This window comes from Crinia signifera, chromosome 1 (genome assembly GCF_055691185.1).
Source record: "Crinia signifera chromosome 1, ASM5569118v1, whole genome shotgun sequence".
Classification (NCBI taxonomy): Eukaryota; Metazoa; Chordata; class Amphibia; order Anura; family Myobatrachidae; genus Crinia; species Crinia signifera.
The window spans coordinates 384,200,622-384,223,001 of NC_139217.1; the positions used below are offsets into that span (position 1 = coordinate 384,200,622).

At 42.9% G+C, this 22,380-nt stretch overlaps 1 protein-coding gene across 2 annotated transcripts in view; it reads right to left on the reverse strand.

Annotated features, from left to right (window-relative positions):
• Positions 1-13,213: 13,213 nt before the first annotated feature.
• The window catches only part of LZTR1 (leucine zipper like post translational regulator 1), a 39,576-nt gene continuing 30,409 nt past the window's right edge, over positions 13,214-22,380 (reverse strand). For both annotated transcript variants that reach the window (XM_083151533.1, XM_083151532.1), the window contains 4 exons: positions 21,027-21,176; positions 19,953-20,058; positions 19,166-19,246; positions 13,214-16,159 (listed from right to left, as the gene is read on the reverse strand). In XM_083151533.1, coding sequence (XP_083007659.1) covers positions 16,043-16,159; positions 19,166-19,246; positions 19,953-20,058; positions 21,027-21,176 — 454 coding nt within the window. In that variant the 3' untranslated portion in view covers positions 13,214-16,042. The remainder of the gene's footprint in view (positions 16,160-19,165; positions 19,247-19,952; positions 20,059-21,026; positions 21,177-22,380) is intronic.

The window sequence follows — 22,380 nt, forward strand, 5'->3', positions numbered from 1 at the left end:
CGGTCTAACCTACAACAATATATATTTATACATATTACATATGCTGTCCATATTGATAGGCATAAAGTTAAGCTATACATTGAATCTAGAGTGACCTCAGCAGGTGTCTATAAAGCCGTGTACATACGGCAGTGATATATGCTGAAATCGCTGCCAATATGGTCGCTGGTGACCATATTGCCAGTGATGGGAGTGTGCCCCGGCAATAAATCGCCGGGTGCGCGCTCCCGTTTTCAGCCCCGTTATAATCGCTCCTACGACCAGCTGATTACCTCTGCGGCACCACCGGCAGAGGTTTCTTTTCATCAGCGACCATCTCTGGTCGCCGATAAAAAGGAGACATAAAAAGGAGATATATCGCTCGGCATCATATCACTCAGCGATAGATTGCCCGTGCGTACGCACCTTTAGTAAAATATACAGAGCACTGACCTGCCAGCTGTAGGACTCCTCCTGGCCCACATGTGCTTATCATGTCCACATTAGTCTCCAGGGCTATAGATATATCTCAGGTAGGATATATATTGCAAGACAAATCAGCTGCCTCCTCAACATCTAGTGTAGTACAAGATATACAGCATCCAAATGAATGAGTCTAGCCTCTGCCCTGTTGCACCTCCTACATTGGAGGCTGAACTTACTTTGTTATGGGGGGAGGATTGAGCTTTCTTTGTGGGGGAAGAAAAAAAAGCCTCTTTTTATCACATACCCAGCTGTGTGTAAATAAACAGTAAGATAATGCAGACTGACTGAACTAGGTGCCATTTTGTGTGTGTCTGTAATAGAAAGTGAGGAGGGATAATGTAGCAATTATCTTCCCACATCGGGCATTGACTGGGTGTATTTGAATGGTGTTTTCACTAGTTTAGTGACTGAAGCTACTGACGTATGTATTATCTTGATGTGACATTAGGGAGATGAGCACTAAAGAAAAAACAAACAAACCTAGAAGCATAACACTAAGCGTATACCTCTCAACTTTTTCATCTTCAGAAGAGGGACACTTGCGCGGCTCAGAAAAGGGAGCGTGGTCTATGTAAATGAGGGTGCGGTGTATGCAAATGAGGCAGCCATGTCCCCATTTACCACCCTCTGCGTAGGTGAATTCATGCGCACAGCGTCTATTCAGTCAGGCTGGGGAGACTCCCAACTGCCCCCCCCCCCCCTGCCGCAGGACACTGCTAGCCCCGGATGGGGGGTGGGACCGTCCCAAAAAACAGGACGGTCCCGCGATAAATGGGACAGTTGGGAGGTATGTAAGTGGGTGTAGGCTCATCAAGTAAAAAAAAATTGATTATATGTATAAACATATATCTTTTTAGGGAGAAATATACTTCTAAGGGGTCATACACATGGGGCAATTTTAACCCCATTTCTAAGAGCTCTATCTAGATAGCTTAGAAATTAAGCACAGATCGCTCTGTGCATGTACTCAAGATCTAGTCAGATAGCGAGAGAACACTGGTCAGCACAGATTCCTTTGCACACATAACTGGTGCATAGCCGTGTGTCAGCGATGTGTGCTGAGCGATTTGTGCTGAAGTCGCCCCGTGTGTACTAGGTCTGTGGACGGTTTAAGAACTATGGAGATGATTTATTTTGCCCCGGATGATAACCACACAAGCACATAACAGCCCAATGCTACTGTAGTAATGTTTCTGTTGTACCATTGTTGATATTCTAGGGGCATTCAAATTATTGTCCTAAACTCTACCTTAGAGACATGTGGGCAGGCAGCAAAAAAATCCCTTACTTTGTCCTTGTCTGCCATGTAAATATATACATTATAGGCGAGTTTATAAGAAATTTTCTTCAAAGGAAAAAAAGTAATAGAACACGAGGACATGCACTGAAACTGGAGGGAGGTAGGTTCAGGGGAAATGTTAGAAAGAATTACTTCACAGAAAGGGTATTGGATAAGTGGAATAGCCTCCCATCAGAGGTGGTAGAGGCTAACACAGTAGAACAATTTAAACATGCTTGGGATAGGCATATGAATATCCTTACAAATTCAGAATCCTGTTGATTATCGAACTACTGCGCATGCATGCAGATCGAGGCACTCATACACAAGGCCTAACCGCGTCACTTGCAGACTTGCACGGGGCAGGATGTCACTCTGTGTGGGCAGCGGCTTTCTGCAGCAATCAGGTTTTAAATATGGATTAACCCCTTCAATGGTGTTTTTTTTTTTTTTTTTAGGGAGCAGTCCCCACTGGGTGAGTTTTTTCTGGAGAGCGCTCCATAATCCGGATCCGGGTCCGGGCAGCGCCACTGAACAGTCCATCAACCGCTGTCCGGCCCTGCCCCCAGCAACCCGGCTGTGTGCGGCGTGACATTACAAGGTCACACCGTACACAGCTGGGGGAGGGAGGCAGAGCCAGGCAGTAGGAGCTGGGCAACGCCAAAGCCTAGTGAGGAGCTGATCTCAGCGGTGCTGCCAGTCTGCGCACTGCAGCAAACCCCCAGAAAATTCTCTGGAGTGCCACTGAAGGGGTAAATATACACATTTAGTTATGTGCACACAATGCAGGAGTGATTCCAGGACAATTGGACGCAAACGTGTGCATGGAGCTTAACACAAATAATATATGTTTGGATCACAGGAGCGTGAACTGGTGGAGCAAGGGTGTGGCAGACACCCAAAATAATTGATTGCCGCCAAAGTAGAGGGTTGAGGGGCACAGTGCAGCTGCCATCTACAGTTGATATGGGCAGTGTCAGGAGGGAGATAATACCATTTCCAGGTGTGGTTTTGTTCTGTTTTATATTGCCTCACTGAGGGTTACAGGCAGTCCCTCATGTTGGAAGCTGCAAATATACCACCATATAAGATGAAGCACTCAGCTGCAGGGCCGTAACTAGGGTGTTCGGTATGTTCCACCTCACGCAGCATTGGTGGGTAGAGGGCGCTGTTGATGGCTCTTGTTAATTATCTGCTTTATTTTCTTTCACTTGTAGCTTCCCTTCTCTTTGGTGCCTGGCTGCGCCTGACCACCCGTCTCCTTTCCCCTACCCTTTCCGGCCCTAATATCTATTCAACATTCATGAATTTAAAGTGAAAACACTGATCTTTATTTATTTCCCAGGCAACTCTCCCCTTTGTTGTCTCTGGTCCATGTTCAGTGTAGTGTCCATGATGACACCAAACACCAGTCACAACTTTTCTCTATTTAAATAGTATGAATAACGGATCGGAAGATTGAAGATATGTGAGATAATATATATATATATATATATATATATATATATATAAATATATATATATATATATATATATATAAAAAAATTAGCATGACATATCACTATAATCGAATTGTTTAACAGGCACCAACAAATTTGTCCACTCCATTTTAAAATATCATTGGTGAATAAGCAATAATGTAACTGTTTTCACAGCTTCTTTGCCCCAGTTATACCTGAACAATAGCTTTTAATCCCATCACTTTTCAGGAAGAATGAAGCATTATTTAAATGAGCTGTATGAGGGCACCAATAGGTTTGTCCATGTCTGTTTATATTTCAAGTCAAGTCAAATAGCAATAGCATGGATTAAGTTTTTGGGACACATTGTGAGTCACCTTATTATTTGGACCCAAATGCTGGACAAAATTTGATCTGAATATCAGATAAGCCACCCCCCCCCCCCCCCCTTACAATGTATGCAGATTAGTTACCATCCTTGTTTTGACCTAAATGAATCTATATATGTCAATGACCCTAGTCGCTCTACTGTTAGTACATATTCTGATTTCTGACTGGAAGCTTTGAGGACATTTAAAATGCCAATAAGACTCTCAGACAGATTTACAGCCACACATGAAGATTGTCCCTGATGGGAGAAAGATAATGTACATTGGGGCAGATGTATTCAGCCTTGTGAAGAGATAAACTGGAGATACTGTAAAGTGGAAGGAGATAACGCACCAGCCAATCAGATCCCAACTGTCATATTTCAAAAACAGATGATTGGCTGGTGCGTTATCTCTTCCAAGTTATCTCCACTTTATCTCTTCTCCAGGCTTAATACATCTGCCCCAGTATACTTAAGGGGGCCACACATTTAGATATTTCAGGGCATTTTCTAAGCAATCTGAATACATTTGACTATATTGCTTAGAAAATGCTCCTACATTGCACCATGCAACAGATCCAGATTTCAGAATTTCTAAAGAAATAAATTGTACACTTAAAAAGGGCGTGGCATCACTGCATGCGGTGCGGTCTTATTGCAAGGGGTGCAGTCTTGCAGGCAAATATTACCTTATACTCCATACATTGGGCAACACATGAAAGTCAGTGTACTATTTTGTCCCAAATTCTTAAAAACGGTGCATATTTGTATCCCTTGAAATTAATACGCCAATATTAGACACACACAATGGACTATGGGGTTGGCAGCAAGAGGAGCAGGTGCCATCTGGGAATGGCAGGCGGGTGGTGCAGCAGCCAGCAGGGAGGGTGGGCTTTAAAGGACGGATGCATGACCCTAGTCATGCTACAATGCGGCATGACTTCATCGTGTCATGTGGCAGTTTGTCCAGGGGGGGGAGAACAAGGAAGCAAATGCAGACTCCCTGTGGGTCTGCAAATGCAGAATGACTAGGAGTAGTTGCTGGAGAATAAATAATAAAGTATGTTTTGGGCGATTTGGTGGCACCCCCAGACCACCCCCCAGTTTTGACCTATGCTGACCGTATGCATATGCAATAAGGCACACACACAAAAAAAACCTATGTATTACAGGGTGGACATACATGCACCGACAAAGCCGAAAAATGTTGCAAAAAATAAATAATAGATAAGCCAACGCTGGTAGAAGGAAAATAAATCAGGGCAATAGAGGGTGAGAACTCCCAGAATGCTCTGCTAACCAGAACAGTGGTTTACCAGCCTGGGCTAGTGGCAGTATAGCAGGGTTGGCGGGTGTCATATGGTACACCCCTTATGTAGTGTGTGTTGTTAATAAACATTGCGCAATGCCATACATAACAATGTTGTTTACTGGTGCACTTCACATGCCAGATAAGCCTGTCCTGCCTATTTTTTTTTTAAATCAGGTATTTTTCCTTAGTAAACAAAATAAAACAAAAGACAACCATGTTGTCATTAGCAAAGTACACAAAATATACTGTAAGTGCAGAAAGTGTGTTGTAGTTAGAGCACCTAATAGTGCATGTAACTGGTTTCTGAGAAAAACAATAACACAAATAAAAAGTCCTTCAAGAAAAAGAGTATCACTTATATGCGGATGATACTCAAATCTATCAACCTCTGAGTTGCCACCAGTGGTTTTGGGCCGAGTCTCTGAATGTCTCTCTGCCATCTAATCTTGGATGTCTTCTCCCCAACTCAAACTCAATATTTCCAAAACGGAATTACTTATATTCCCACCAACCAAGAACAGTTATCATCCTGATATCTCCATAACTGTTAACAACTCGACAATCTACCCTACCCCGCAAGCTCGTTGCCTTGGGGTCATCCTCGACTCTGAACTGTTCTTTCTTCCCCACATTCAATCTGTCTCCAAAACATGCATCTAAATTCGACCATATCTCACACAAGACACTACTTAATCTCTTATCCATGCACTCATTATATCCCGCATTGATTATTGCAATAGTCTCCTAACTGGTCTTCCCAAGAACAGACTCTCACCACTACAATCCATTTTAAATGCTGCTGCAAGGCTGATCTTCCTTGCAAGATGCTCATCGTCTGAAGATCCACTCTGCCAGTCCCTCCATTGGTTGCCTGTATCTTACCATATTCAATATAAAACACTTCTACTCGCATATAAAGCTATTAACCATACTGCACCAGCATATATCTCTTTACATATCACAAAATATCTCCCATCTCGACCACTCCGCTCTGCATAAGATCTGCGTCTCTCTTCTGCATGGATCACTAGCTCCCATTCACTATTACAGGACTCCCATCCTACGGAATGCCCTTCCACGCACAATAAAGACTCTCCACTAGCCTAAAGATTTTCAAGTGTTCCTGAAAACTCACCTCTTCATATTTAAGTTCCACACGTATAACCCTCTGAGGCACTTATGTATTATATAGCTCCCGTTCTGGACTTGCAACTTGGTGGGACTGCTATGCTATTACTGGTGCCTGTCCTTGTGTTTCCCTCCTATATCCCTATAGATTGTAAGCTTGCAGCAGGGCCCTCCTACCTCCAAGTCTGTCTGTTGTTACCCAGTTTGTTTTATCACTGTCTACAATTGTAAGGTGCAACGGATACTGCTGCGCTATATAAGAAACTGTAAATAAATAAATAAAACAACAAATGTGCAAATACAATGTAGAGAAAACTCAGGAACAGACAAGGTGTTAACAAGGTGTTAAAAGCCAGTAAGGATACACACCAGACAACCTGAACACTGATAATACAAATAAACTAGGAGTCCATAGAGGAGCCTGCTCAGCCTGGAAAGACACCACCTATCCCACTTTTCATGGAACTTAAGGGGCCTACACACGGATAAATGATGCTAGATCACTCAGCACAGCGATGTGCCACTGGCGATCTGTCAGGGCCAGTGTCCCTCATGACAACATTGGCCCTGGCACCAGTGATTATAGCTATCAATCTCATCTCAGTTGGAAATGTTTTTTTTGCCAAAGCAGATTTGACTTTTTAAAGAGTCAAATCTGCATGGCTTCAATTTGGCCGCATTGAATAGGTGTTTGCTGATATTTCCGGCTGTTGGAAGTATCAAGACACATTGATTTCCCTATGTGGGTAAATTTACTAAGATGGGAATGCTTTTAAAGATGGTATGTTGCCCATAGCAACCAATCTGATTGTATCTATGTATCTATTATTTTCTAGAAGGTGCTAAATAAGAAGTAGAATCTGTTCCGATCTTCAATAGAACTCTCCTTTTAGTAAATGTACCCAATAGAGTTGCGGTTTGTAAATAGATACCTTTCCTGATTTGTCACATTAACACTAAGCTAATACTAAGGGTAAGGATGATTAGGTGCAAACCAAGACCATGCCACAATAACCTATAAGACAAACTCTTGGTGATAATAAATGGAGATGGGGCCATAAATAAACCCCCAAAATTACACCATATGTTGACCCAGGAAGGGGGACACCATAAGGGAATCCCACAAAATGTGCCAAACTCCTTAGTTTCCCATGCCACATTTCAGGCAAGCAGCCTAAGGGGCCCATTTATCAAGTAACATTTGCGGTTAAATCCCCGAAAACACCCGTTTTCGGGGGTTAACCGCAAATATTATGTATCACCGAAATGTATTAAAGGGGACCGCAGCAGGAATCTCCGATCCCTGCTGCGATCCCCCCCTGCACCGCTGCCGGCCACATCCCCCATAGGTTTCTATGGGGGATGCGAAGCTGCCCGATGTATCAACATCGGGCAGCCCGGCATCGCACCCCTGGGCTATCGCCATTCTGATAGCCTATGGCTACACATCGCACTGCCGAGCAGTGCGGTCAGAGAGGTCGGCGCATAACCGCGCATGCGCAGACCCCCTGGCTTCCGGGTCAGGGCTTCGCAGGGACGGGCTCCTTTCAGAGCCCTGTCCCTGCGTCCCTATATTGATACATCTCGGCGGTATCAGATGATACCGCAATGCGATGCCCGGCGATGTCATCACGCCGGCATCGCAATATAATGATAAATGCGCCCCTCAGACCGCAAGTCAGCTCCTTGTAAAAAATACTGGTGTATGATATACCCTGTGGAGAACATAAAAAAAAACAAAACATTGTGGTATCTTACACAGGGAGTGGCAGATTTAATAGAACCCAGGATTTATAGCCAGTGCTCATTAGAGCACTGGGTACAAATCCTCATTAGAGAGCGAATGTACACCTGTCTTGAAGTTAAGTTTGAGGGGAACAAGGAACGCTGGGAAGAATCTGGCATAAACTGTGGAAATCTGACCCCCAGAGCTCAAACTCCTAACCAATAATTTAACAGGGGAGTGCGACAGAGCAGGTACACCCAAATTGAGCTCGCATCTTCATTAAATATATACTCCGCCACACATACTTATTCACTACTTTATTACTCAGTTTAAAGCAGGGGTGTCCAACCTTTCACCTTCCCTGGGCCACATTAGAAGATGAAAATTTGGTTTGGGCCGCACATAAAATAAAATAACAGTAACGATACCTGATCATCCAAAAAAAACATAGACAACATAGTTAACATATTAAACTTAATTGGAAATGAAGTTAGTGAGATGTTTGACATTGTTTCTCATATTCTGACACAGAGAATAAGCCGAAATTCACATTCTGACACAGAGAATAAGCCAAAATTCACATTCTGACAGAGAATAAGCCAAAATTCACAATGTGACACAGGGAATGAGTACAAATTCACATTCTGACACAGAGAATAAGCCGAAATTCACTTTCTGACACAGAGAATAAGCCGAAATGCACAATGTGACACAGGGAATGAGTAAAAATTCACATTGTGACACACAGAATAAGCCAAAATTCACATTGTGACACAGAAAATAAGCTGAAATACACATTCTGAAACAGGAAATGAGTAAAAATTCACATTCTGACACAGGGTGCCAGATAACACATATGCCCCCACAGTGCCATATAACACATATGCCCCCACAGTGCCAGGTGACACATATGCCCCCACAGTGCCATATGACACATATGCCCCCACAGTGCCATATGACACATATGCCCCCACAGTGCCATATGACACATATGCCCCCACAGTGCCATATGACACATATGCCCCCACAGTGCCATATGCCCCCAAAGTGCCATATGACACATATGCCCCCACAGTGCCATATGACACATATGCCCCCACAGTGCCATATGCCCCCACAGTGCCATATGCCCACACAGTGCCATATGCCCCCACAGTGCCATATGCCCCCACAGTGCCAGGTGACACACATGCCCCCACAGTGCCAGGTGACACACATGCCCCCACAGTGCCAGGTGACACACATGCCCCACTATACATATGCCCCACATTAAGCTCCATTATACATATACCACACACACTGTCATGCACCATTATCTATATGTCCCACACCGTGATGCACCATTATACATATGCCACACCGTGATGCTCCATTATACATATGCCACACCGTGATCTCCATTATACATATGCCCCACAATGTGAAGCTCCATTATACAAATGCCCCACAGCGTGAAGCTCCTTTATACATATGCCCCACACATTGATGCTCATTAAACATATGCCACACAAATGATGCCCATTAAACATATGCCCCACACCTTGATGCTCATTAATTAATTCACACTTATATTTCTAATGCCCCCTGGTAATGCCACTTATATTCATAATGCCCCCTGGTAATGCCACTTATATTCATAATGCCCCCTGGTAATGCCACTTATATTCATAATGCCCGCTGGTAATGCCACTTCTATTCATAATGCCCCCTGGCATTACCAGGGGGCATTATGAATATAAGTGGCATTACCAGGGGGCATTATGAATATAAGTGGCATTACCAGGGGGCATTATGAATATAAGTGGCATTACCAGGGGGCATTATATTCATAATGCCCCCTGGTAATGCCACTTATATTCAAAATGCCCCCTGTAGTGATTACTCACCACAGCTAATGGTAGTGGGGGTATGATAAGTCACCGCTGGCCTGGCTGCCTGCTCCTGCCGACGCTGCCGCCACGCATCAAATAATCATCCAGCCCTGCGCGCTGCTGGGATGAATCACGTGGGGGAAGCCAGCACAGACGTCCTTCGCGCGGGAGCAGCTGAGTGCGCCTGCGCATGCACACCAGCGCTCCCGCAGCCATTTTAAGTTTGGGAGCACTCGATGCTGGCCGCGGCCATCTTTACTTTGGGCACAGTGCCGCGGCCAGCACGGAGACGCTGCTGCGGGCGGAGTTGCCCTATAATTTATATTTAGAATATCTATAAAATGCACTGGGCCGCATTCCTACCCGACCTGGGCCGCATGCGGCCCGCGGGCCGCGGGTTGGACAAGCCTGGTTTAAAGCATGCTTCCTGTTTGTCCCCTGCTACAGTGCCACATTTCTGGCTGGGGGGAAAAAAAAAAAGATACTAAAAAATGCAAGAGCTGGTCAGTGCAGGGGCAGATCTACTATGAAATGAACCAAGCGGGAGCTAGTAGAAGTTGTATTCTAGCTCCGTAATTTACACCTTGTAAATAGCAGGAAACATGCATTTTAAACAGTTCCGGACATCCTGCAGAACTTATCTTAGAAACATTCCAAGGAATGGTGGAGCCTGAGAGGGCCCATCCCAGGAAGGAGACTGGGAGCAATGACAGATGAGAAGGAACCTGGGTCAAGGAAAGTGGTGTGCGCTGCCAGGTGCTTATTAAAGAGGGTGGGGACTGGGGAGAAAATGCTGTGAGGTGACTACTGAAGGGGGGGGGGGGGGGTATTCAGTGAGGTCATTATTTGAGGGGGTGCTGATGATTTAAGTGGGGGGAAGGGAGTGCTGTGAGAAGAGGACATTTTGACCTTGTTGGAAGTTGCCCTATTATTGTTGGGCCCACATGACCGTTCAAGCTTCTTCAACGTTTCAAAAATCTAGGTCTGCCACTAGGTTACTGAGAGGTTTAGGTGACAGGTCTATAAGTCTTGGATGGAGAAAGTGGGCAGAGATACTAGGTCCATACACACTGGGAGATATTTCCTAGCCTGTATGGACAGCGATGACTGCTGTCATCACTGGGGGAAAAGCCGCTCAGTGAATACACACTGAGCGGCTTTCCCCCTGCCCGAACGGCTTTCCCAGCGATGATGCGGATCACCTACGCATCACCGCTCATCGCCGGGCCGTACACATTGTGATCACGGTATTTTATCTCGGTCCACGGCATAGTGCTGGTTATCATTTTGCAGGGAGACCGCTTGCCATTTACAGATGGGTATCAAAGGTGGGTTTAGTCTAAAAGTGGCAAATTACCTTTAATAAATCCAGTGGATCTCAGAGTCTCAACAGTTTCTAAATCTTGGCAAACTCGTGGTTTAGTAAATTATAACCTGTGAGGTAACTAGTTATCTACTGTATTGTTTGCAGCAGTGACAAGCTGCTGAAAGGAGGTGGAGACTGTATTGTTAAACAAGATACGGATTAACACCAAGTAAGAATGTAGACCATAAAGATAACTTTCCCGATCAGGTAATTAAATCATCATTAAAGCCATGTTTAAACATACATACATACATACAATTGATGACTTTTTGTATAGGGCAATAAGCAAAAGTTGAAAGAATAATGTTAATTCCCCTACAAATACTCGTTTGGCTTACATAGAGCTGTGGTATACTGTAGTTGCCAGTTCATGCTAATTAGTTTTACTTTCACATTTTAGGGCACTTAATAGAATGGTTTTTAAGAGTTGTAAAGCCAGAGATGCAGAACTCGCATAGTTACAATAGTTTATGGTGGTAAAGTTATTAGAGAGATAAATAAAGGGATGACAATACATATGCAAATACAGACAAGACCTATGTAAAACAGCAGATCACAAGGTCAGTATAACAATATAGTATGATCTACTACATAATCTAGTACTGGAGACATTTAAAGCCATCAAGGACTTGGAATAACTGCATTTAATAACTGTACTGTATCAGGATCAGATCAACTTTAACACATGCAATATCTAAAGGCCTAGCACTAGCCGACCTGGCCAAAGCAGATATACTGTAGTTAATTATAATCGGTCATGGGCAGCCAATATTGTGCATACACACTAAACAGTATAGGCCACCAGGACCCCCTAAGCATGCAGGTAGTTTGGGTATATAGCCAAATTGACCTGCATGTAATGCTGCCCATACACTTATGCGATCAGATGTGATGGGACATCCGCCTGAAAGCTCCAGCGCTCCAGTCCCCGCTACACAGCCGCCATGCCTCCCCAGCCAGGATACCTACTCCCCGACAGCGCTCCGGACCCCATCACGGCACCACTCCCCGAACCCGTCGCTGATTGCATTCAAGCCATCGCATGTGGTTAAAAACCACATGCAATTCGATAATTATTATGTGAAGCTCATAATATTTATCGATGCGGCATTCGACGGCGTGCCTGCGCATCGAGTCGAATGTCAGCATAAAAATGCATGCAATCATTCGATTTATCGGCCAGATGTTGCCGAAATCGAATGATTGCATGCAATCTCACATATGTATGGGCAGCATTAGGCAGACATCAATCATCGTTACCAACGTGCAGGAGTGTGAATTGTTAATTTAACTATTAACAGTTTCTTTCATAAACTTTCAAACCCAAACCCTCTCCCTCTGCAACCCCTCTCTTGTACTCTACCCCCACCCTCTCCTCCTTTACAAATCCACTCTCCTCTTGCAGTTAGGGTTATGTTAGGAGCAGACTTTGGTTAACATTTACATTTTAACTGGGCCCAATTTAGACCTGATTGCTGCTGTGCTTACTCGCGATTATCAGGACAATTATCTTTTGACTTTGCAAGCCTCCCCCCCCCCCAATCAATTATGCTCCCTGGGAGAGGGGGGCCCTGCCAATTTTTTCAGTCCCGAGCCCCACGGTTTATGATGGCAGCCATGGTGGTGTGTGCGCTATAAGCGACCTCTGATGCTATAAGAGTGGACAGGCTGGTAAGCAGTGTGTGTGTGTGTGTGTTTGTGTGTGTAAGATGTGTCCTTGTGCAACTCTTCCTAAGTGGTGTAAAAAAAGATTAAAAAAAATTCTGATTGGTCCAGAATAGGGCCATAAAGAGAGAAAAAAAAGTGAGAAAACTACTGATGAAATAGATCCTATTAGTAGGAGATAGCGTCCCTCTGGGTCTGTTATGTTCCTTAGATGGACAAACAGGATATTCTTATAGATTAAAATTGTCTCTCCCCATTTTTTGCAAACAGCAGAGGCAAAGAAATAAGATAAAAACTGCTTACCTTGAAGCTGTGAGTGGGAGCCAGCGACATTGTTTTTTTGGAGAAACGCTTCAGCTTTTTTTCATCTGCAAGCACTCAAAACCACTGTATGTTTCTTAGGGGAGTGGAAAGTTCTATAGATTTGTTGTGGGGAATCATTGTCATTTTCAGTCTACCTACACACCCACTCTACAAAATATAGTCCATTGCTTGATACTGGCTTTGGTATAACCACACCTTTACTGTGTGTGTGGTTGATGCTGGGACAGAAACATCAAGAATCAGGAGGTTTGTTTACAATAAATATCAGGTATTTTATTTGCAAATGACTAAGATCAGTACCCGCATTACAGCCATATAAACAATGCAATGTACAGTACTATATACATTTAAATACAGAAGCCCACAAACTTTATAAGGTTAGGAAGAGAACGTGTGTACAGAATATAAACATGCAGTCATTTATTTTGAATTTAATATGTATGCTAATACCACTTACTAATAAGATCACATTTGGTCAATAATGGCCTAGTTCACTATGTAAATAACCCTTTTTACAAAGCTCCCTACTAAATGAAAAACAATCTGGGCACATTGCCTAGTGTGTATGTCCTATGTTGCGGACTATGCACACTCCTGCGCATCGTCAGCAATATCTTCCTTCGGCCTTACACGCATGGCAAATGGAGGATATGTTAGAGAGGGCACATCAACGGCATGGTTGCACAAGCCAATGCCAGCTCCCCCGCTAGGTGTTGTTGCTGCAAATGTCGGGCTGGGTACACAGCATATAGTGTACCCAGCTCTAGAACTTGTGTGCAAGTCACACCATTGTCCGCATTATCTTTGCTCCCCAAACTACGGTGTGGTAACGGAACAACATGCCTGCTGACGTAGCTGAAGGAAAGGTGCCTTGGAGCAGGTATAATGCAGGTGGTGAGCAGGCTCTTACATGACTCTTGTATTTTTATCCCACCTGGGTTTTTTTCTTTGTGCTCTTCCCTTACTACAATTACATGGTTCAATAGTCCATTCAGACACAAATGGGACAGGTTGTCTGTAAAGAAAAAAACACCACTGTCGCAGGTACAGAAGGCGGTCTTTACTCTACATTCACAAATACATTTACAAAAGGATGACCGTTCCAGTAAAAGCTATGTGCTGTGTGGCTTTGACTAGGCTGCAGTCTCAGAGATTCAATCAAGTTATCCATTGCAAATAGAAAACAATAAAAAACAAATCCACCCATTCTTTAGCTTGGTATCACACCAACTGTAATGGATTGCCAAGGCACCAGGAAATTGGGTTGGCAACCACATTTGCGAACGTCTGTCAATGTGTTGTATTTTGCAGTAGACCTGAATGACCCGCCCACAGTTTTCCCCATGAAAGCATTTTGAATTAGACAACTACCATAACGTTCAGGAAAGTGCAGTAGTGGGAACTGGCTACACACAGGTATCCTGTATGTACGTCTATGTTCTTTGGTACTCAGGCAGCATTATGTACATTGTAAAAAATGCATTTACCAACATGGTGTTGTTGCTTAATCTAAACCACAATCCTTTCCTGCGGCCTGCACATTCTTGGGAGAACAATTTGCAGGAAGTGCAATACTTTATTCTGGAATGGGTATTTAATCCATAAACTATTTAGTATTGCCCAAAAAAATAACTAAAAGAAAGCCAAAATATCATAGTACATCTACTTTATCACTGGAGATTGTCATTTCTGAACATTTATATTATATATACAGAAAATTAAATGGTCCAAAAATTAGCAAAGCAGAAAATGTTGTGAAATTCCCAGAATTACTCTGAGCCAATTTGTCTATAAACAATGCTGCCACATCATGTGTAAGAGAAGGGACGTCATATCCTACTGCTTCCATACTAACTGCAAGTATTGGAACTGTAAGGTAGAAACACATTTCTTTATATATAAGGCTTTCACATGTATACTATAAAATATGGTGCCAGCTTGAACGTATTTATTTTTTTCTAAAGATTTAGGGGCGGGGTATTCAATCTGGGATTCCGACTGTCGGAACGTCCCAACTGTCGGAATCCCGTCCAATCTTAGTCTGATGCAATAGTAACTTGACAGTTAGAATTCTATGTTCCGACTCTAAGAAAGTCCACGGATTGTCGAAAAATGGCCGTAAATTTGACATGCAGATTTCAATGCGGTCATTATCAGTAGCATTGAATAGGCGAATGCAGATATTTCACCTGTTGAAAATATCGGCATAGATTGAACCCCCATAGAGGATTATTTATCAACCAACAGCTTTGTCAAAATATTTTAAAGGCAATATAAAAGTACAGAGGCAAAACCATTGATAAATGACCCCATTAGAATAAGAGTATACAGTACCTCCGCTGTTATGCACTACCCAAAATGGTTTCATTTTCACATATGGCTGCTACACCGCCTGTGATCTCTCTATACACTATAGTTGGGTGTCCTGCATCTCCTACTTTCAGGGGCTTGGCTGGACTGGTTCCTATGGTCTCCTCTGAAGTATTATACACCACAATCTCTAAGCAATCATGTCTGCATGGAGTTGTGTAAATGCCATGATAAAGATTGAGGGAGGACTTGTAGATGGTTGCACCAGCTGAAGGACAAATGCTTAGGGTGTTATTGTGCATTAAAGGTAGAATTGACCCAATTGTGAGCTACATGATCATCTAATCAAATAAAAGTTACTTCACCATGAGAAATGGGAGCACACAAAGGCTGCAGATAATTCAGCCACAGACACCACGGGGAGCGCACCATAAGCAGTTGTATAACTCTAGCTACTTCGCATGTTTAACTACACGTCCCCTGAAGTAGTGTTTAATACACAACATGATATTAGTAGCCCGTATATCTGCATTTGAAATGAAAGAGGTTTTTGCTATAATATGGAAGGTATATGTTTTGACTATTAACATTAAAAGTCACTGCTGTTTATTTATCTGAACACCGCTGCTCCTGCATAAGGTAGATTCATCGTCATGGTCCCATGTTTCCTGGAGGATAGTCCGTGTCAGTGGTAAGGAATGCTTCAACGTTTTGCTGGGACCGGCCAAACTGTCCAAGACTTGGATCCAAGGAAGCCATCAGCCGCTCATATGTCTGAGCCCAGCTCTGCACACTGCTTGTCTGAGATATGACTGGCCAAAGACTCGATAATGTTGATTAGCAGTGGCTGACTCAGCAATCGCAGGTTGGGTAGCTTGGCAACCTTCAAATGAGGAAGGAAAGGAGCAGAAATGAGGAGGATGAGCCACCTTCTACTTGGACAACAAGCAGTCGGCTCCATGTTATAACACTTTCATTCCTTATGTTGGGGCACATATTGCATTAGTAGCTAAAAATCTACATTTTCTGCCCCGTGTCTCAGACACGGTCCAGCAAAAGCCTGAGGCATTATGGGGTTGCACTTTTCATTTATATATTGTTCAAGATGTGAACATAAAGTTACTCAGTTATAACACACACAGCACTGTCTCATGTAACCAGTAATCTGACCTGCTATATTTACTGACACAAATCAGCACATCTCAGACGTTCTGGTTGTGTAACACACTGTTATGGCTTAGTCCGAGCTAATTATTCCTCAGCACAAGTGAATGATTCAATGAGTTTATCATTTTAACACAACTAGCAGCTTTTGTTTCCATTCTTAAAGACAGGAATGATCACATTTGTATAAGATAAAAATAAATGGTGTCATTTAAATCACAGTAATTCAGTAAATTAAAAATTACATTTGAAAAGAACGTTTTGGGTGGGAAATTTTTTGAATGAACTATAGGTCAATAATTTTCACATGCATCAAACACTGCACTTTTGAAAGTATGTTTATATCAGTGATGGCTAATCTTGACACTTCAGCTGTTGTTGAACTACACCTCCCAGCATGTCCTGCTACCGTTTCACTATTTGGCCATGCTAAAACTGATGCTGGGCATGCTGGGATGTGTAGTTCAACAACAGCTGGAGTGTCAAGGTTACCCATAACTGGTTTACATGCTCCAAGTACGTTTGAGCATTTTATATTACTTTGGCAAAATAAAAGTTAAATTTTATTTAAACCGTATCCTGTCCATTATTAATTTAGATTGTAAGCTCTTTAGGGTAGGAGTTTCTTTCCTGTACTAGTGTTCATTCTAGTTCCCCTGAATCTTTCAAACGCCATGCAGTTCCTCTTCCCAGCCTGGGGTGTTGCTCCTAGCACAGTGTGGTCTGTATTTCAGCACTGATATGCTAGAAGCACTAGGGAAAAGGAACTGCATGGATTTTTAAATGAACACTATGATCTAGCACATGGTGACACTTTTATATCTGCCATGTATGGTCTATGGCCAAAAAAAAAAACCAAACCCTACAACATCTATGAATGATTGGTTAGAAATGGGATCATTTTTGGGCAGCCTTTAAATACAACAGATACCTCTATGTGCAGTCACTTGCTGATCTCTCTAATGTGAGCAAGACCAATATGCCCCATTTATGCCTTACTAAAACAGACACAGCTGCTGGGTGCCGGACGGGGTCCCGACAGGCATTTACCCGACGTTGGGATCCCGACTGTCAAAACACAGAAAGCCGGGTTCCCGACGACCACCTGCTATTTTCCCTCGTGGGGGTCCACGACCCCCATAGAGGGAGAATACATGGCTCGTGTAGCGAGCCACTGTGCCCGCAAGGGGCTTAGTTGCGCTCACCATGCTGTCTGGGTCCGGCCAGTCTGGATCCCTACGTCGGTCTAATGACTGTCGGGATCCCGACTGTCGGACCCCTGTACCGCACCTCAGCTGCTTGCCTTATGTATAAGTTCTATACAACACACAGCTCTAAAGTTACCTCTTTCTAATGCTCCTTATAACATGCTTCCATTCGGGATCCTTTCCGATTTGATTTTGCTTATAGAAGCAAAATTGAAACGAAAAAGACCCTGAATCGAAGCGTGTTAACTGCCTTTGATACAGATTCGATCCTGATGTGTATCTCTGCGGCATTGGGATTGAAAGCAGAAATAAACTTGTATGGCAAGTCTATTTCTGCTTCGATCTTGATCTGCTCTAAGCAGCATCCCCCCCCCTTCCGCCGCCCTCCGGTTCGATTCCGGCAGACATCTATATCGATTCGGTATCGACGTAAGCCAGGATCAAAGAGTCTTTACGCCCCATAATTCTTATTTTGGCATGTCAGATGCGAAGTGCATTTTGCACCAAAAATCTGTGTGTGTGTAAGAGAATATGATCATACAAAAGTATGAATATATAAAAAAGCATGAGGTTTCTGATTTAGGGACAGATGTATAAAGGTTTAAAAAGTGATACAATGGAGTGTGATAAACAAACCACTCCTAACTGGCATATCACAGGCTGGGTTTGAAAAATGACAGGCAAGAGCTGATGGGCTGGAGGTTGATCACCCTCCACTTTTTGAAGCTTGATACATCTGGCCCTCAAAGGCTTTGATGACTCATCTGTACGGATGTAAGGATTTCTGCTTAAAAGACAAGTGCTAGCGTGGGGTGTAGCAGGGATCTTGCTTGTGGGGGGGGGGGTTACTAGCAAACATAGGTCTGTCTTTACTAGAATGTTATGATTAAATAAGTATAGTAATCATGCACAGCGATAGGACAGACAAACAGACAAACAATAAATAATGGTTTTATTGGTCCACATGGTTTAAAGTGGTAAGTGCACGAATATCAATAACAGACAGACAATGAAATGTAGAATTTTAGACGTACTGCTGATCATTCATAGCCATTACTATGGAATGGATGGTATGATGAACCAAAAAGAACTGCAGAAATGGGACATGAGTGTTATAGGACTATAAACTTGGGGGCCACAAGTAGCCTTAGTCAACCATACAGCAGAAATCACAATGGATTTGCCATAGAACAAAATGGTGTAAAGAAACCCCCAAAAAACAAGTGATTATTTCCTGGTAAATAATGGTCTGTTCACAGCACAGACAAGGGAAGGGTCATGTAGCTGGAGAGGAGAAAATCCCTGTGCTCCATTATTTTAATAAAAGATGATGAATTCAGATGAAAGACCATGTTCGCTTTCCAAGCAAGAAGCTACAGAATAGGGCGTACTCACACAAACATGACAGCTAAGACACAGAACACGGTATTATTTCAAGAGCCAGTAGAAGAGACAGCTCCAACACGACAGAGGAGATGACAACATGTTCCCAGAGCCCCAGAAAAGATGCCACCAACCTTGGTGAACTGATGGACTATGATGTGAAGGCAGTGCTTCTTCATATCCAGAGCTTGGGTCTTATCCGCAGCTTCTAAGATCTAAAATGAGAAATTGCATATAAAATGTAAGCCACAGACTCAGTATGTTGTTACTTGCTTTACCATCTACTTCCAGCAACCTCACATAAGCCCAGCACTACAGGGTGGGTTAGGATCATGCTGCAGGTAGGAGGAGAGGGTTAGGACACTTACCTCTGTGGTGTTGGGATACTCCGCACCGATAATGCCAGTATCACATACCTAACCCTGCTTACCTACACGGCGATCAGCCCTTTTAGTCATGACATGCTGTCACTTTAGAGCGCTAAGCAACTTATTGTGATACTTTAAAGTGAGTCTTATTCGCAAAACGATGTGAATAGGATGCACAAGCAGCATAAGCTGATAGAACAGATGTGTGGCATGGCTATATTGTGTGCGCCCACACCTGTATACAAATGGTATATATGTAGGATAGCCTGCTGTATGTGGTGCAAATAAGAGGCTATTTTGGCAAAAGGGAGTTGCCCAATGCTAATGGAGTTGCCCAGGACCTGTCCGCTCACTCACGTCCGGCATATCCCGCTGCATTGAGGCAACATGTATGTGGACACATCTGTACTACAGTATAATGTATATGGAAACACTCAGATAACCACTTAGATTGTTGTGTTTACTATCAGTCTGTCAGTAGAGCCTCCATTTATGATCATGAACAGTTACAGCTTGTAAACATCTCTTACTTCATCACTTTTAGGAAAATTACCTGAAGCACATTCTCCACCGTCACATTCATCTCCAGGTTTTGCCGGCAATAGGCCTGCAGCCTGTTGCTGAAGAATCCATAGTAATAGGGAGCAGAAAACAAGTAACTAGGATTCATGTTAAGGAATATATTACAGACTCCCTAAACGAGCCTATGGTCTGTGATTGGCCAAGCTCTACAGTTCTCTTATTAATGAATTATACCAATTTGATGAGCGAGGACCATTGAATGATTTTGCAAACGCTTGCAGATTCGAAACATCTGTGGTGTCTCAGATTTGCAGACGCCCTGTGCGGAAAGCGGGCAGGTAGCAGACATCCGCCGATGACAACTGCCCTCCCCCACATCATAGGGGAATTCCCATGAGGACGCCCATGAAACTGTGCGTTCCCATGGGCACATCCCCTGCCTGCACTGTTGTGTGCAAACGCCCGGCGAAAAAATCTATTCACCATGGCCACTTGCACACAGCGGCTGCACATGTGCAGAAATGACTATGTGCAGTTGCAAATAATTGCTCCCCTGCGAGTACACGCAGGGGAGCATGTAAATCAGAATAGGGGCCTTTGTGTGGATAACAATTAGAAATACCGCATTCAGTTTTACAATAAAGTGCTTGGTTAAAGCTCAAAAAATTCCAATAGATAATAGGTTCTAAGTATATTTATTTTCTCATCTTACAGCTTAGATGCCAGAAGGCTATTCGTGTAAATGTGGTGGTAATGTTATAAACAGACTACAATAGCAGCAATGGTACCAGATCATAAAGCCAAAGCCAATTTGGTACTTGGATACATCGGAAATCAAGGACTAGTCCCAGGTATGCCTCATGCAAATCATGTTAAGTTGCCAGAATCAATGGGTTACAATCCAGTAAGGGTATAAAAGTACTGGATTTTATATGCAACCGTTTTTCCATTTAATCAAAACTGTGTATAAAATGTTTAAAGGACAGTAATAGTTTTTTTTAGTGCCATGAATTTTATTAGGCTCCAACTGTAGAACAGAGCTGCCCATTGTATTTGTGAAATGGCTTTAATCATGGAGAGTGGTTGCTCACATACAAAAGGATACAGGGAGTCTTCCGGTGGCATATTGACCTCCCCATAGTAGATATATCGCAGCAGTGACTCAAAGGCCTGTTTGCTTGGCACCATCTCACCGATAGAGATGTTCACTTGTCCGTCCTCTGGCATGAATGAGCGGAACATGGCCTCAAAGTAGCTGCAGAAGACCAGGCATGAAGAAAAAGAATATAACATAGTACAGTCTAACATAAAAACAACAACAACAACAACAACAACAACAACGATACACAATCACATAGGATACAAATGGCTCTATTGTGACTACTGGACTAGTTATCAAACTGCAGATCAATAGAAATGCTACCTGCCTTACTACTGTAACTAGCTGATGGGGTTACATTGTTCACAGATTGCCACCTAGTTATATCTAAGCCAGAGCAGAAACGGCATAACAGGTTCTGCCTTGTATGGGGACAAGTCCTACCAGGATAAACAAATTGCACACTTATGCAGAGGCAGCAGCAAATAATAAAAATAAAAAAATAAACCCAAATAAACCCAGGAGTAATTAAAATTAACCTCAGTAAATTTTCATGGGTGAAAGTGGGAGGAAGCCTCAGGGTGAAAATGGGACTCCCGATATTGAGGGCATGCAATTGGACTCGATTGGATTAAATTTCCCACAAAAGCCATGTTAATGGGCATGAAAATAGGTTAACCCACAGAATATGTGAAAAGTGCACCGATGCGTGTGTCACAGCATCAGTAAAGGTGCGTACACATGTAAATATTTTTCTGTCTGATCTATCTGGTGGGTACAAAAACCTTGAAATGAATGGGAGCATATGACAATCAAAAATTTCCACCCAAATGCAGGAAAACAGAAAAAAATATATGCTTTGATAAATTTGTTACATCAGAATGATTTAAACAATTTGTCTGACTGATCACTGTCTGTTTTCAAGTGTTTGGGAACAATTTTTTGATTGTCATTTGCTCCCATACATTTCCAGGTTTTTGTTCCCACCAGGTAGATCAGACAGAAAAATCTGTCCGTGTGTACGCACCTTTAACGGGATTTTTTTCTCAACCTATTAAGGCAGGTGAAAAAAAAAATACCTGATAACTGCTTCAGGTCTAATTGGACAGCCCCAGTGGATCAATTAGCTTCAGTAACCTACCACTGTTAATTGAATTCACCCCTTAGAATGACAGTAGGACACACACTGTAGCTGCACATTTTAAATCTGCCCCAGCTGCACAGTAACATGGCTTTATCAAGGAGCAAATTTGCTGGAATATACTTATTAAACGAATGGATTTTAATTCGATCTAAAATCAATGTTGGCCTTGCAGTGATTTAAAAAATAAAAAGATTTAAAAAAAATTGTCCTTTAGTA